This window comes from Tursiops truncatus, chromosome 2 (genome assembly GCF_011762595.2).
Source record: "Tursiops truncatus isolate mTurTru1 chromosome 2, mTurTru1.mat.Y, whole genome shotgun sequence".
Taxonomy (NCBI): Eukaryota; Metazoa; Chordata; class Mammalia; order Artiodactyla; family Delphinidae; genus Tursiops; species Tursiops truncatus.
The window spans coordinates 116,804,488-116,818,820 of record NC_047035.1 but is presented as its reverse complement, the minus strand read 5'-3'; the positions used below and the strand labels follow the sequence as shown (position 1 = coordinate 116,818,820).

Genomic DNA, 14,333 nt, shown 5'->3' with positions numbered 1-14,333 from the left:
ACGCAGTTCCTGAGTTCAACCACCACTTCTCTGCTTGTCCATAATGATGTCATGATAATAACAGTGGTCACTGTTGTACACCAAACAGGTGCCACACCTGAGATGGTGTTTGAACCAGGGTCTGCCTAACTCCAAAGTCCATGCCCCATCCACCACTCTGCTGTGTGACTCTAGGCAGGTTACTTCCCCTCTCTGAGCTTCAGATTCACAGTTCTGACGGATAAGCCGGGGGGGTCATGGTGTTTTCTGCTCCCTCTAGTACTTACCCTGCTGGATGCTATCCTTGGCCCAGTCCACTTGCTTGTCCAAGGGTAGGCTCCCAGTCTTATCACCCTTTCTCTTTAAGGTATGCTGTATCCTGAAGGAACAGGCCTGGAGGCTGCCTCTGGTCTTGGTCTTCTGGAAAGCAGGCTAAACTCTCAGGATTCAGTATCTTGCCTTTTCCCCAGTAGCTTGGACCCAGGCTGAAAGGTGAGCAGAGAAGCCAGCTCCCTATAGGGCTTGACGTGGCAGGACACCCTGACTCCACAACCCCATTGGGTCTGAGGCAGACTGCGGTCATGTGGTGAGTAGTATCTGTGCCTTCTCTTTCTCTGTCGGAGGCTGCCAGCCCATGGAGAAAGTAACCTCTCCAGTCTGACTTTCCACGCTATTCCCCCTTAAATCTGCCAGGATTCTTAGCAGTTGAGTTCATTACCCTCTTCTATAGATGAAGGTCCCACAGTTAGGAAGGGGCAGCATTAAAACCCAAGCTGCCTAGCTCCCAGCTTGGGCTTTTCCTGGGGCCCAGGCTCTTTGGCTTGGGCCTACCCAGCCCCCTGACCCGGGGTGCCCACATCCCCGTGAACTGACTCTCTCCCCCATCTGAAAGCAACCTCACAATTTTCTTCTGTACTGAATTTCCTCAGGGGTCCTGTTCCTTCCCAGTAGCCGGGAAGATATTGGCCCTGCTCTTACTAGAACCTCGTGAAGCCCGAGGGATCCCGGCATCCCAGATGGGTTAAGTAATAATCCCATGGGCTGCCTTCTGCGTGAGGTGGGTGCCCATCAGGGCATCCAGGGCTGTGGCGATGGAGAGCCTGTGCTCTGGTCTCTCTCTGGAGATGGGCAGGCCTGTCCAGTTCTTGAAGCCTCATGCGATACCACTGGCCTCTTGTTGCATACAAACCACCCCCATGTCCAAGGACTCCTCTCCCTGCTCTTGAGGTCCCCAAAGTTGTCTCCTGCCAGATGGGGGTCCCCAGGCCTGGCCCTGAGAAGCCCTGAGCCAGGCTTAGGAGTCTGCGGCTCTGGAATTTCCAGGCCCTGGTCCTGTCACTTAGACGCTGCGTGACTTTGGCTAAGCTACCACCCTCTCTGCTCCTGGCTCTGCATCACAGTTGGACCCAACAGTAATCATCATCACCACCACCAGTGGTAGAGGGTTGACTGAGTGCCAGGCACTACATCAACCAACAAATATACCTATGCTCCCTCATTTAACCTCCTAATGGCCAAAAGGCTTAAGATCATCTTCATGTTACAGACGAGAAGACCGAGGCTCAGAGGGGTTAAGAAACAGTCCCAAACAGCTAGTAAGTGCTAGAACAGGACCTCAAACTCAGACCTGACCTCAAACCTCAGGGTCTTATCATCACTAGTCTAGGCTGCCCCCCGACCCCGGGACCAGCAACCTTTTCCACATCAAAATTCTAGGATCCTGTGGGGAAAGGATCCTGTTTCTTCCCAGGATAGAACCACAGTTCAGAGGGCTTGAGGCTTCCCCAGAACCAGGGACAGCCTGGGGTGGTGGTTGGGAGATGAGGGCAAGTGTACACAGACTGCCTGGAGCAGAGCAGGCTCCTGGGTACCTCTGTAAACTGAATGAATGAATGAGTGAATGAATGAATGAGTGCCAACTCCATGCCAGACTCTGCTCGCCCTGCCACCCCACCAGAGGCTTGGTTTAGAAGTTGCTAGGCATGCAGCTACCCAGTTCATGCCAGCATGGGTGGGGGGGTATGAGCCCCAGGAGGAGCCCTGATTGGAGGAGCTGCATTCTTGAAGTTTCTTGCTGCTGAGGGCTAACTTCCCTATTGCATCCCCCGACTCCCAAGTTCAGCTAAGTTTGTACCCATGGGTTCCTGCATTGCTGGATTCTCCCCTAGCCTGAGGGTTAATGGGCAGCAGGGTCACCCTGGGCCCACTGTGGGGCTGAATGCAAGGAGTCCCCCAGTAGAAAGAGGAAACTTGGAGGGGTGAAGCCAAGCTTTCCCGAACCTGGTGCCCCCACCTGTCTGACAGAGATGGGGGGTGAGCACATAGTCTGCTGGCTGAGCTACGGCCCCAGATTCTAGAGCCCATGGATTCCGGAAAAGTCACAAGCTGACCTGTCTGGCTCTTCATACTTCTATCATCACTCAGAGCATCCCTTTCCAGGGTTGAGTTTGGAGCGTCTAGGTTTGGTGAGAATGAACAGGGCCACTTCTGACTCTCCTGGTCAGCTCACATGCAGGTGGCTCCAAGCCCAAACCCAGAGCCCTTCAAAGCCCAGGGGAGGCTCAGAGTAAAGCCTGGTGGAAGATGGGGCGTGACTGGGTTGGTGACCTGGGTCTGGGCAGTCCTCAGGGCAGCCCCAGAACTGCCTTCCTAGCCCCAAAGACTGGGGACTCTACACGGGAAGTGGCATACAGTAGGCACTTGATAAATGCTTATGGCAAGAAGGCTTGGAGAGATCTGGTGTTCCCAATCCCTGGGCAGGTCCAGGTCAAAGCTGCAAGGGGCTTCTGCCTGGGAGGACCCCACACCAGAGGTGGTGGAAGCGATGATGCTCATGGGCCTTGGGACTCCTCGGGGGGTCTAGAGCCCTGGCCATCCAGGAAATGCTTGTGGTCACCGCCAGGCAGCTGTCCTTGGAGAAGCCTCTGGAAGTCCCTGGAGGCGGCCTTCCCCTGGCATGCCCCCAACCCCGACACCATGAAGATCCCTTAGGAGCCCCACCACCCACAGTGAGATAATAATGACCATAATGAGAACAGTCACCCACACATGTGCACAGCACTTTACAGGTTACAAAGTGTTTCACATACATCATCTCATCAATTCCTCACAACAGCCCTGTGAGGTAGGCAGGGCGGGGAGTAGCGTTTCCGTTTATACAGATGTGGAGACTGAGGCCCAGAGAGGGTCGATGACCTGTTCGAGGCCACACAGTAAGTCAGCAGCAAAGCTGGGACCAGAGTTAGGCCTCGGCCCCTGGCTCTCTCCACTGACTGTGCTGTCCTCCAGGAGGACCCCAGCCCCTGTCCAGTCTCAGCCACACCCGAGCCAGGCCCCGCCCCCTGGCAGTAGTGCTGCCTGGCAGCTCAGCAGACAGGCCCTCATCCCCATCGGGCAGCCCTGTCCCCTCCACCCGCTCTCTGCAAACAGCCAGCCCAGAGCTGGGCCCAGACCCACCACCAAACCTGCTCCTGGCGACTGCCCTGGCCGGGTGGGCAGGCAAGTGGGGCTGGAACCTCCTTCCCTGTTTTCCTGAGTGATCCCTCCCCACAGGGGAAGAGAAGAGAAAGGAGGAAGAGGAGGAAGAGAAAAACAAGAAACTGAGTTGGAAGAGGGCCCTGGAGCAGTCAGGACGTCAAAAGTTTGCATTCCGACTAGCTATAGGAAATAGTTTTTTTTTTTTCTCTTTTTATTATTTCAAGTTTTCATAAAAATCCATAATTACTGAAACCCAAGTTACAGAGGAAGTTCGTAACCTTTTTATTGAATTATTGACTGTGCCGTGTCAGCTTCCGACTCCAGTCTGTCAACGTGTGCCCCTGTGCAGGTGGGGTCCCCAGACCTGGACTTCTGAGGTCCTGGTAGAAAGAGGGCAGGCGGTGAGGGCCAGCGGGGGCAGCAGGGGATGGCGTGGGAGGGAGAAAAAGAGTGTGTGTGGAGGGGCTGGGAGGAGGTGGGAAGGACTGGAGAGCGAGCGGATGGCGGCCAGGTCCCTTCCCCTGCCCGGCACGCCCCAGGGTCCCCGCCCCCCCGCCCTGGCCTCAGATCATCTTCATATTGAACTTGCGAGGTGCGTCGGCGGAGCTGATGCCTGCGTCCGACTTGCGGGGCACATACTCGATCTCGATGTTGTGCTTGGTGTTGCCCTTGCCCCGGCTCCAGAGAAACAGCAGCACCAGACAGAAGAGGACGACGCCCAAGAAAGAGATAAAGCCCATGGTGGTGGCGATGATGAGGGTCTTGATGTCGAAGGGGAAAGGCACGGTGGCGCGGGTGCTGTTGGCCTCTCCCTCGCCCGGCTGGTTGGAGATGAAGGCGAAGGTCTTGTTGGGCTGATGGGGCCAGTCGGGCGAGTAGCTGCGCACGTGCAGGTGGGCAGGCATGGAATCGTTGCCTCCCGCGTTGGCCGCGATGCACAGGTAAGTGCCGTTGTCCTGTACCTGGGCGTAGCGCACCTCCAGCGTGCCATCGGGGAAGACCGTGAGCCGCCCGTTGCTCTTGGCCGAGACCAGGTGCTTGCGGGGCGAGAGCCAGAGGATGGCGGGCGGCGGGTCGCCATCTGCCCGGCACACGAACTGCACTGTGTGGCCCTCATCCACAAACACCTGCTGGGCCTTGCGGTCCCGGATGCGGGCACGGCGGCAGGTGAAGTAGTTGGGCAGGAGCACATCAGGGAAGTCCTTGAACTCCTTGCCCTGGACGAACTCGGGCGTGGCACACGTGGGCTGCTGCCGGTTGAAGTTGAGCCGCCAGCGGCGCCGGAACACCCACAGGAGCCGGCAGTCGCAGGCCAGTGGGTTGGAGTCCAGGATGAGCGTCTCCAGGTTGCCCACCGAGTGGAAGGCCGACTCCTCCAGTGTGGTCAGCTGGTTGCCGGAGACATTGAGCACGCGCAGGTAGTTGAGGCCGCGGAAGGCGTAGGGCTCCACCACGGCCAGCTGCCCACCCACCAGCTGGATCTCCTGCAGCCTTAGCAGCTCATGCAGCATGGAGCCCTCAATGGCGTTGATGGGGTTGTAGGAGAGGTTGAGGAAGCGGAGATAGACCAGGTGGCGCACCGCCAGGTAGGGCACAGCAGTCAGGTTGCAGTGCGTGATAGACAGGGACGTCAGGTTGAGGCCGTAGAGACAGTTGGGAGTCATGGTGTCCAAGTAGGGCCAGTGAGAGATCTCCAAGACCTTGAGCCGGTACAACCTCTTGAAGGAATAGTCCCGGATGGCATTGATGTTGAGGTGCCGGAGCCGCAGGACAATGAGACCGTGCAGGTGGGACAGCGCCTCGGTGGGGATGGAGGTCAGGTTGCATTTCTCCAGCGTCAGCTGCTCCAGGCTGTTGAGGCCGCTGAAGGCTCGGTGGGAGATGTAGACGAGGTCGTTGTCGCCGACTTCCAGTGACTTGAGGTTGTACAGGTCCTGGAACATGTAGTCCAGCAGGATGACGATCTTGTTCTCGCTGATGTCCAGCTTGGTCAGGTTACTGAGGCCGGTGAAGACGCCCAGGGGGATGAGCTTCAGGCGGTTGCTGCGGAGCCCCAGCGTCCGGAGGTTGAAGAGGTTGTTGAAGGCACCAGGCTCCACGGCGCTCACGATGTTCTCATTGAGCTCCAGCTCCTCCAGGTGCGGGAAGCTGGCAAACTCGTCCTGGTTGAGCGTTTTGATGCGGTTCTTGCCCAGGTCCAGCAGGCGGGTCTCAGTGGGGATGCCCTCAGGCACCGCCACAAAGCGCTTGCGGTGGCAGAGCACTGCGCGGTCCTGGGCGGAGCACTCGCAGCGGGGCGGGCAGCCTGTGGCTGAGCCTGACAGCACCGAGCCCAGCACCAGCAGGAGGATGGGCTGCCAGCAGGCCAGGAGGGGGCTGGGCATGCTCCTCACGCCCCCCGCCAGCATCCTCTCGCTCACCTGTGGCCAGAAGCAAGCACAGGACAGAGGGCGCGGTTAGAGGGCAGTGTCTGCTGGACCCCCACCCAGAGCCCGCTGTGCCCTCTGCCCTCCTGCCCTGTCAGGATGTCCCTGACACACAGAGAGAGGCAGGGGTCCAGAGTGGCATATGACACCTGCCTGGGACCCCACAGTGAGGTCCAGATGCCCAGGCCAGAGGGCCTCCTGCCACCCCATGCTGCTTCCTCCTTGCCCCTTACCCCACCCAGAGCCCTCCTGAAGGACCCTCCGGCATCCCGGGATCCAGGGGGATCATGGAAGGGGCAGGGTCACTTCAGATGAGCCTGGGGTTGGCACCCTAGGCTGCAGCCACCTCCTTTCCATTTTACATTTTACAGACAATGCAACTCCAGGCACGCACCTCACACCCCACCTGGCACGCTGAGCCTCAGCTTCCCCTGGTGTTCATCAGGGATAAAGCGAGACCTGTTGAGTTGCCTTCAGGGCTCACAGAGGGAATCAAAGGGGCTCAAAGGCTGAGGCCTCTAGGAATAGCCAGCAGAGGAGCACGTCTGGGCCCCAGCGTGCCAGGCAAGGGCTTCTGAGGCTGCTGGGGCCCACCCTCTCAGAACTTCAGCCTGAGCATCCCCAGACACAGACACCATGGCTCCCTCCCCATCAACACTGTGCTGAGCTCGAAGCCCAGGAATCTTGGGCAACCAGCATACCCAGTGGTTCCCGCCAGTGTTTGTGTCACTGCTCCCCAGTGGGGTTTCTGGATCAGTGGAGGGTACCCCCTTCCAGAAAGCCAGGACCCAGCCGTAGTGCCTCCCTGGGGAATCTTTCCAACTCTACCCTTCGTCTGGGTCCCCATGGTGACCCACCCAGGCGCCTGAGCCCAGGCCCCTGCTATTCTTTCCTCCTGGAATGTCCCTTCCCCCGGTGTGTTGAAACCCCATCTTCGAGGCCATTGCTCTGAGAAGCTTTTTCTGATCCCCAGTTGGAAGTGTACTCCCCTTCAAAGACTCCCCCCAGGCTTCATCCGTCTGTCTCTCCGGCTTCCAATCACCCTCCTCCTAGTACCAGGGTTCTGTGCAGCTGCTGGTCCGATGGGGGAGCAGTCAGACCCCCACAGCCCAGGACGGCGCAGGCAGCCCTGGAGGTGCCGGTCCACACTGGGGCAATGGGGACGTGAGGCTTGTTACAGCTGGGTCCTGAGGAACGTGCAGGATTTGGGTGGTGATGACAAGGGAGACGGTGCCAGGATAGGGGTCCAGCCTGAGTACAGGCTGCAGGTGGTGTGAGCGAGGGGTGTGCGGGAGCTCGCCCCCTGATTACTCTCTCCTAGCCCGCATTCAGGCCACTTGCTCCCACTTCTGCTAGACTGCTCTTCCCTCCTCTATCTCTGTTCCAGCCTATGGGAAACTGGCCCAGCATGGTCCTTAGGGGGCTGGGAGGACTAGTCTGGACTCCTTCAAACTCCAGAGGCTGGACCAGACGGTCTCTGGGGGCCGAGCTGAAGCCCTTCTACTGCTAGTGGGGGTGAAGATCCATCCCACCCAGCCTGGCACCCTTGGGGCTCTGCTGCCATCCACATAGCCCACACTCATGGCCCTGAGGGGACCTCACTGTAGGAAGGGGTTGCCCAAGCTGGGAAGGTCCCATCTCTCTGCCCCAGCTCAGGTCCTTCTTCCACCCCTTCAAGCTCCTCCCCACACCTGCACACAGCCTCCACTTCCAAAGCTATAGTTCTTATCATCTGCACTTCAACCCTTACGGCAACCGGGGCTCGGAGAGCTTGTGGCTACCCAAGGACACCCAGCCGGTTGAGGAGGTGGATTTGGGTCCAAGGCTCTGGTCTGTCGGACTTCAATGACAATGCTCCAGCGGTCTCCCAGGACTGACAGGCACTCCCTGGTTGTTGATCGACTAAGTGACTGATTAACTAGACAGGGCTCCCGGTGTCACTGACATGTTACAGAATCTGCAAGGTTTTGTTATTCCCAAGTGCTCTGTCCACCACCACCCCCCCTTCCCCTCAGCCCCTCTCATCCTCTCTCCAGAGTTTTCTGTGGTTTGGCCTCCCCCACCCCACCCTCATCAGGCCATTTTCCACAAGTCACACATGCTCCAGTGACCCACCAGAAAAGCAAACATCCTGACAGTCAATCAATAAGTAATTGGGACGGCAGCTGGGGTTGGCGCGGGTGTGAGCTTGGGGACCGGGAGAGGTAAATAGGACTTTTAGCACCCAGCTCACCACTGCGCTGGGGCGTGGGGTAGGCTGATGGAGAGGGTGCTAAGGAATGAGAGAGGGGATAGCGAGTGCACAGGCTACCTTGAGATGTCGGTAAGACTCTCATACAGACAAGAATCTGGCATACGAAGATTCCACCCCCTTGTCTCAACCTACCCATCTACCTTCTCTCCCACCATTCCCCCCAGGGAAAACACCCAGGTATCCCAGCCTTGTCCAGCACATTCCTGGCTCTAAACCATCTCCTTTTGGAGATCTCTCCCAGACTCACTGCCCCAGCAGCCTTTGTGACCATCCATCCCAAAGGCCATCTCCTCCATGAGGCCACCCCTGATCTCCTCAGTCAGAAATTATCTCTTGCCCACAACTCTGAAGTACCTTAGATTTATTAGTAATGACATTATGTAACTGATGTATAGCACATCTCATTCTAAAAATGATTTGAGCCAATGACCAGAAAAATTATGTTACAAGATGATAAGAAGATAAAGCTAAAGAAGGCAAGCCAGTCAAGAAAGAAGGTCACAAAATCCTATATAATGATTAAAGACGAGAGCTTCCTAGTGACCTGAGCAAAGAGGGAAATGTGCTCCAAAGCCTCAGCACTTGGCGCCTCTCCTGTGTCGTATGTTTAATCCTGGGTCAAACTCCCACGGGTACATTTCTCCCACCTGCTAGAGAGTGAGGTGCCTGAGGGCAGATGATGTGTCTGCAGCCTCAGACCAAGGTGTGGCACGGAAAAGACTCAACTGAATGTTCTTTGACAGGAAGTGTGTGTGCGTGAGAGAGTTGTTGCAGGGGCTGAAGTCCCTCTGATGAAGCCGACCCTGGAGCAGGCCCACTGAGCAAAGAGAGACCTGGTGGATTCAAATATGTTGATAGAAAAGCTAGTTGGCATTGCCCTGTGTGGCAGGCCCGGCAGTTAGACCCCCAGAGCAATGGGCCATACTCCACGGGACCAGGATAGCTCCAGAAGGGCACATCCTCCGAATTGCCTTTTACATGTGACTGTCCTGAAAGATGGGGAAACTGAGGCCAAGAGGGGCTAACATGGCTTCCCAAGCTGGTTCAGCACACTGGGCCTGGTCTCCAGGCCGAACACCCCCACGGGGTCCCTGTCATCTAGGGATACTGGTAGGGTCGTGTCTGACGGGGTCACCAAAACTGCTGAGTGAGCAACGTGCTGCTCCCGCCCTCCTGGCACCATTAATCCTGCTGGTTATTCCTGCAGTGGCCAAGGAGAAGTGTTTTACGCATTTTAATCAGTGCTTTATTTTGGATCCTTGCCCCCTGAAGGGCTTCCCACAAGGGCAAGACTTTAAAAATCGGACCAATAAATACAAAGGAAATGAACATCGAAGGCTGGCTGGTGGGCAGGCAGAGGAGAGCCACGCCCGGGCCACAGCATACAGAGCCGACAGCAGCCTGCGTCCTCCCGACCCCAGAGCAGTGGGAGCAACCGAGCCATCAGACCTGCACTGCAGAGGGCCACCTGCCACCATCACACCCTCACTCACGTGGTGGGGCAGATACAGCCTGGCTCACTTGCTCCCCACACCAGCCACTCCACTGTGTGCCCCTCAGGGACACCTACCCTCTCTGCCCTTTCCCCCCGCTGTGCAGGGAGGGGCTGATTCCAGGGTCCCTGAGGGAACACACACAGAAACTGGATCTTCCCCAGCTGGAAAGTCAACATCCTCAAACCTGCATGAGGAATGAAGAGGAGTAAGGGCTCAGGCCCCAAACTGCAGCTTCACTGGGACTGGAAGGATCTGAGGTCAGCATCCCCAGTTGGGGCCTCACACTGGGGCTGTCCCTCAGGGCTCAGGGTTGAAGAGCATAGCTGGTGGAGACAGAAGGGGCATGGGATCATCCATGGGTGGACTTGGAGAACCCTAAGGGAGGACAGGGGTCATTCTATCTCCTAAGGCAGCATCTGGAGGCCCCTGGGGGCAGGGGCGTGCCTCTACCACGCAGCCAGCCTGGCCCATACCAGCTGGTCAGACGCCTACACTTAGGGAAGGGCTGGGACTAGCATCTTCAGACCACCTGCTACAGACCAGGTTTTAGGCTTTATACGCACTGTCTTAGAAACCCTCACCCAGCATTCAGAGATACTTCCTACCCATTTTACAGATGAGAAAAGCTGAGGCTTCCAAAAGGAAATTCCTTTGCCTTTAGGCCTAGGCTACAAAGCTAGGAAATAGCAGAGCTCCGTTCCTCCTGGTCAGGCTGCCTGCCCCAAGAGCTACCACAAGGGGAGCAGGACTTCTTTCAGACACACAGGCCAGTTCAGAGCCAAAGGAGGGGCAGGCATGTCATGGCAGCGCTAGGGTAAGGCCCCCAGGACTAAGGGAAGGCACTAGTCCTTAGGTAGCTGCATGTAGGTAACTTGCCCCTAAATGACAAAAGCTTTTCCCCAACTGTCAGAAAATGGTATGTTGAACACACTGAATTTTTTCAGTGTTTTCCCACCATACCATTCTCCTTTGCCTGCTGCCACTGTCAATGCTAGAATCTCACCTAATTTGGGGTCGGCTGCAGCACAGGATGGAAGGTTGTTATTTTGGGTTTACAGTATCAATATTTCATGGTGTTCCCACTCAGTGCTCCTCAGGGACCGCAGGCATCCCCAGTACACACAGGCATGAGATCCCTGGCATGGAGGTGCCCACTGCCATCCCCGGGGCCTGTGGCCCCCTGGGTTCTCAGCCTGGCTGTGTGACCTGGGACTACTGCGACAGGCTGCTTCTTCACTGGTAAATGAGGCTGTTATGCACGATCTCATCTTGTCCTGACACTCTACATTCCTAAGACTGGGCCTGCAGCAGGAAGGAGGGAGGAGGGAGGGCAGACTTGGGATGGGGGACTGAGGGCTTCAGAGAGTCTGCCTTGGGCCCCGCCCAACTCTACTACCCTTTCCTACTGATTGTCAAAAGCCCTGGGCCTGTTAGCACATCCCGTTCCCACCGCCACCCCTTGAGGTGGGTCGATTACTCGGAAAGGTGAAGGGACTTACGCTGTGTCACCAAAGACTGGAGGCAAGGCAAGGTCTAGATTCTTCAGGACTTGCCCTGTCCCCAAGCTCCTGCCTGTCTGCAGTCCCTTCTCTGCCTTCAGCTCCAGGGCACAGAGCAGCTGGATCCACTCCATGAAATGATAAAGCACGTTCGTGATACGAGTACCTGTTCAGAGGCAGCTGTGGCCACGTGGCTGAAGGTAGGGTAATGGCAGGGTGGAGTGAGGCCTGTCTAGGAAGCCCCGATGGTCGCTCCATCCCGGGGCCTTTCTCCCACAGCGATGGTCGACCATCTGCCCCATGCCTGGAGATCTCCCGCTCAGCCTTCAGAATCCAGCTCAAGGGTCTTCTACCCCAAGCCGCTCTTTGCAAGTCCCCAGGAAGAAGGGATCACCTCCTGGGGGTCCCTCTGGATCTTGGGTGGCCCTCTGCCAAGCACTGCTGGTGTGTTTACCTCTCTCCCTTCCTCCCTCTGTTACAGCCTCTGCTGCCTCCCCTTCTGGGGCCCCCAGATTGAGAGCCCCCAGTACAGGGCTGGGGCTGCTATAGCTCAGCACTGCCAGGGCCAGCTTCAAGGGCCCCCGACACACAGCTGCTGGGACAGCTCCCCAGCACAGCTCTTGACTCTAGTCTAAGCTCTTAACAGAGGCTTCAAGGAGGAGGAGGAGGTGTCATGTGGGCTCAGGCTGAACTACAGATACATTTCCACCGGCCAAAGTCAGGGGCGGGAGAGGCGGCATTTCAGCCAGGAGAACGGTGCAGGCAAAGGTGTGCAGGGTGGAGGTGACTCGTGTCCGGGAACGTTTGAGAGCATCCAGGGGCTCCTAATTGCCTCTCTCCTACCCCAAATCCTGACCCGGGTCCCTGGACTCCTTTTAAAGATCCTCCATTCTGGCTTTCCCGGGCTAATCCCTGCTGAAGTGTGAATGGCTGATAATGGCTTAAGGTGTGAGCTGCTAATGGGGGCAACTTGGTCTTCCCTGGCCAGTCTAATCCAGCAGGGCTATGCTGAGAGCCTGGGGAAGGGCAGGGGCTGCCCCCTGGCACACGGGGAGGGGGTATGGGGGCAAAGGAAACCCTGGGAGGAGGGGTTAGCACCAGGTTGAGCTCTGGCAGGAGAAATCCAGACCGACTGTGGCCCGCAGGCAGGCAGCTGAGCCGCTTCCGTCTGTCTGTCTCCTCCTGGGCTGGTCTGCCTGTCTTTGCCTGCCCTCTCCCTCTCCCTTCTCCTCCTCCTTCATTCGCCCCCAACGGGGAGAGAAAAATCAACCTGAAAGAAAATTGAGGGCATGTCCTTTGTCGTGTATCATTCTTTATTTTCCTCTTGCTCTTGGTTCTAGCAAAGAGTTGCTGGGCCCCCGGCGTGTCTGTGTGTGACGTTTGTGAGCAGGCAGCCATGTGTGGCCTATGTGGATGTGTGTGCCTGCTGTCCCCCCTCCTGCCACTGCCGCTCCCTGCACCCACCCTCACCCACGGCCACTGCCATCAGCCCCATCTCTTAGGTGCACTTGGAAACTCAGTCCTCTCCCAAAGGTGCTCACCTGGCCTCTCAGCCATGGCCGGGCTGGAGGGTGCTGACTGGGCGCAGTGTGGCTGCCTGCCTGTTTGCTAGGGCCGCTGCCCCTGTGTGGCCCTGGGCAAGCACCCGTGCCCCCTGCACCTAAGGGAGGGTCGCCCCTGCCCACCCCACTGCCTACCCCACTGAGTGCAGCTGATCTCAGGAGCTGACAGCCTTCCACCCAGTTCACAGCCCCAGGCCACTTGTGGGATAAATTATGAAATTTAATGGCAAAGCATCTTAGTGTTTAAAGGCTTCTATGTACAGGCTTTGCTCTCTAGTGGCTGCTGGCTTGTTGCGGAGGAGCAAGGGTGGGGCAAGGCCTAGAGAAGGCTACTTCTGAGCGGGCAAAGGGCAGTGGGCTCTGGCCAGGGCACCCTGCCCTGCTGTGTGAACTTGGGTGAGTCCTGGACCACTCTGGACCATGCCTGCCCTTCCACACGGTTGTTCTGAGGTGAGAGGCCAGTGGGGAAGCTAGGAGCCGGCCTGGGGGAGGCAGGAGGGAGCCACTGGTTCTGGGAAGCTTCCTTGTTGTCTGCTGTGGGCCTGCCTGAGCGGACAGCACTCCTAGTTGGACTGGTGCGGTCCCAGAATTGAGGAGGGGTACACAAGCACCCATGTGGTGACCTGACGGGTCTCAAGGAAAGTGATGGTCCTGCACCCCCATACCTCCCTTCCCATCTCTCTCCAGGTCTGAGATGCCAACCCAGGCCCTTGGGGACAGCAAGATGCCCCCGAAGGACTCTGGCCCCATCCACCGCCCAGGCCAGGGGCCCCTTGGGAGGTGCCTAGCAGAATGCCTGGTTCATCTCCCCTCAGCCCCCCTCTTTCTGGGGCACCCAGGGCCCTCTCCCAGTTGCTCCAGACCTCAGGCTCCTCTACCTTGGGAACAGCTTAGGTTGGCCCATTTCGGACTTTGGAGGCCTGAAAACCAGCCAATCCCCACCTGGGAGGGTCACAAGCCTTGGGCTTGGGAGAGGGGGGAGGTCACAGCCTCAGAAATCCAGGGTGGAGATGGAGGAGCTGAGGGGAGTGGTGGATCTAATGTGGGATTTGAAGGCCAGAGACCTGTGATGATGATGATGATGATGATTGGAAAAACCCTAACAGAGGACTTTTCTGGTGTGCCGGCATTATTCTAAGTACTTTACATATAAAAATTAATTTAACCTCACCACAATCTGTTGAGGTAGGTCCTGTTATTGTTCCCATTGTGCAGATGGAAAAGACAGAAGCACAAGGAGGTTCTGTAATTTGCTCAAGGTCACAAAGAGGTTCTGAAACTTGCTCAAGGTCACAAAGCTAGCAGGATATGAATGCAAACATGAACTTGTTTAATCTTCACAACAGTCCTATTAGGTTGGTACTATTATCCTCATTTTAAAGATTAGATAACTGGGGCCAAGAGAGGTGATGTAACTTGGCCCAAATCACACAGCCGTAAGTAGCAGAGCTGGAATTAGTCCTGAGGCAGTTAGACCACAGGTTGTCCTGCCCACTCTTATATACTGCCTCTCTGATTCAAGTTCAAGGGCTGCTGAGCTGCATGATCGTGGGCAAGTGGCTTTATGCCTCGGGGCCCTAAACTCCTCATTTAGAAAAGGGAATGGCAGATTTTATACTGCTCTCATAGGGCTGGGGGCA

General features: G+C 57.0%; 1 protein-coding gene across 2 annotated transcripts in view; it reads right to left on the bottom strand.

The window, feature by feature from the left end:
* Positions 1 to 3,024: 3,024 nt before the first annotated feature.
* The window catches only part of LINGO1 (leucine rich repeat and Ig domain containing 1), an 80,802-nt gene continuing 69,493 nt past the window's right edge, over positions 3,025 to 14,333 (bottom strand). For both annotated transcript variants that reach the window (XM_033852026.2, XM_019951220.3), the window contains one exon: positions 3,025 to 5,876. In XM_033852026.2, coding sequence (XP_033707917.1) covers positions 4,020 to 5,864 — 1,845 coding nt within the window. In that variant the 5' untranslated portion in view covers positions 5,865 to 5,876 and the 3' untranslated portion in view covers positions 3,025 to 4,019. The remainder of the gene's footprint in view (positions 5,877 to 14,333) is intronic.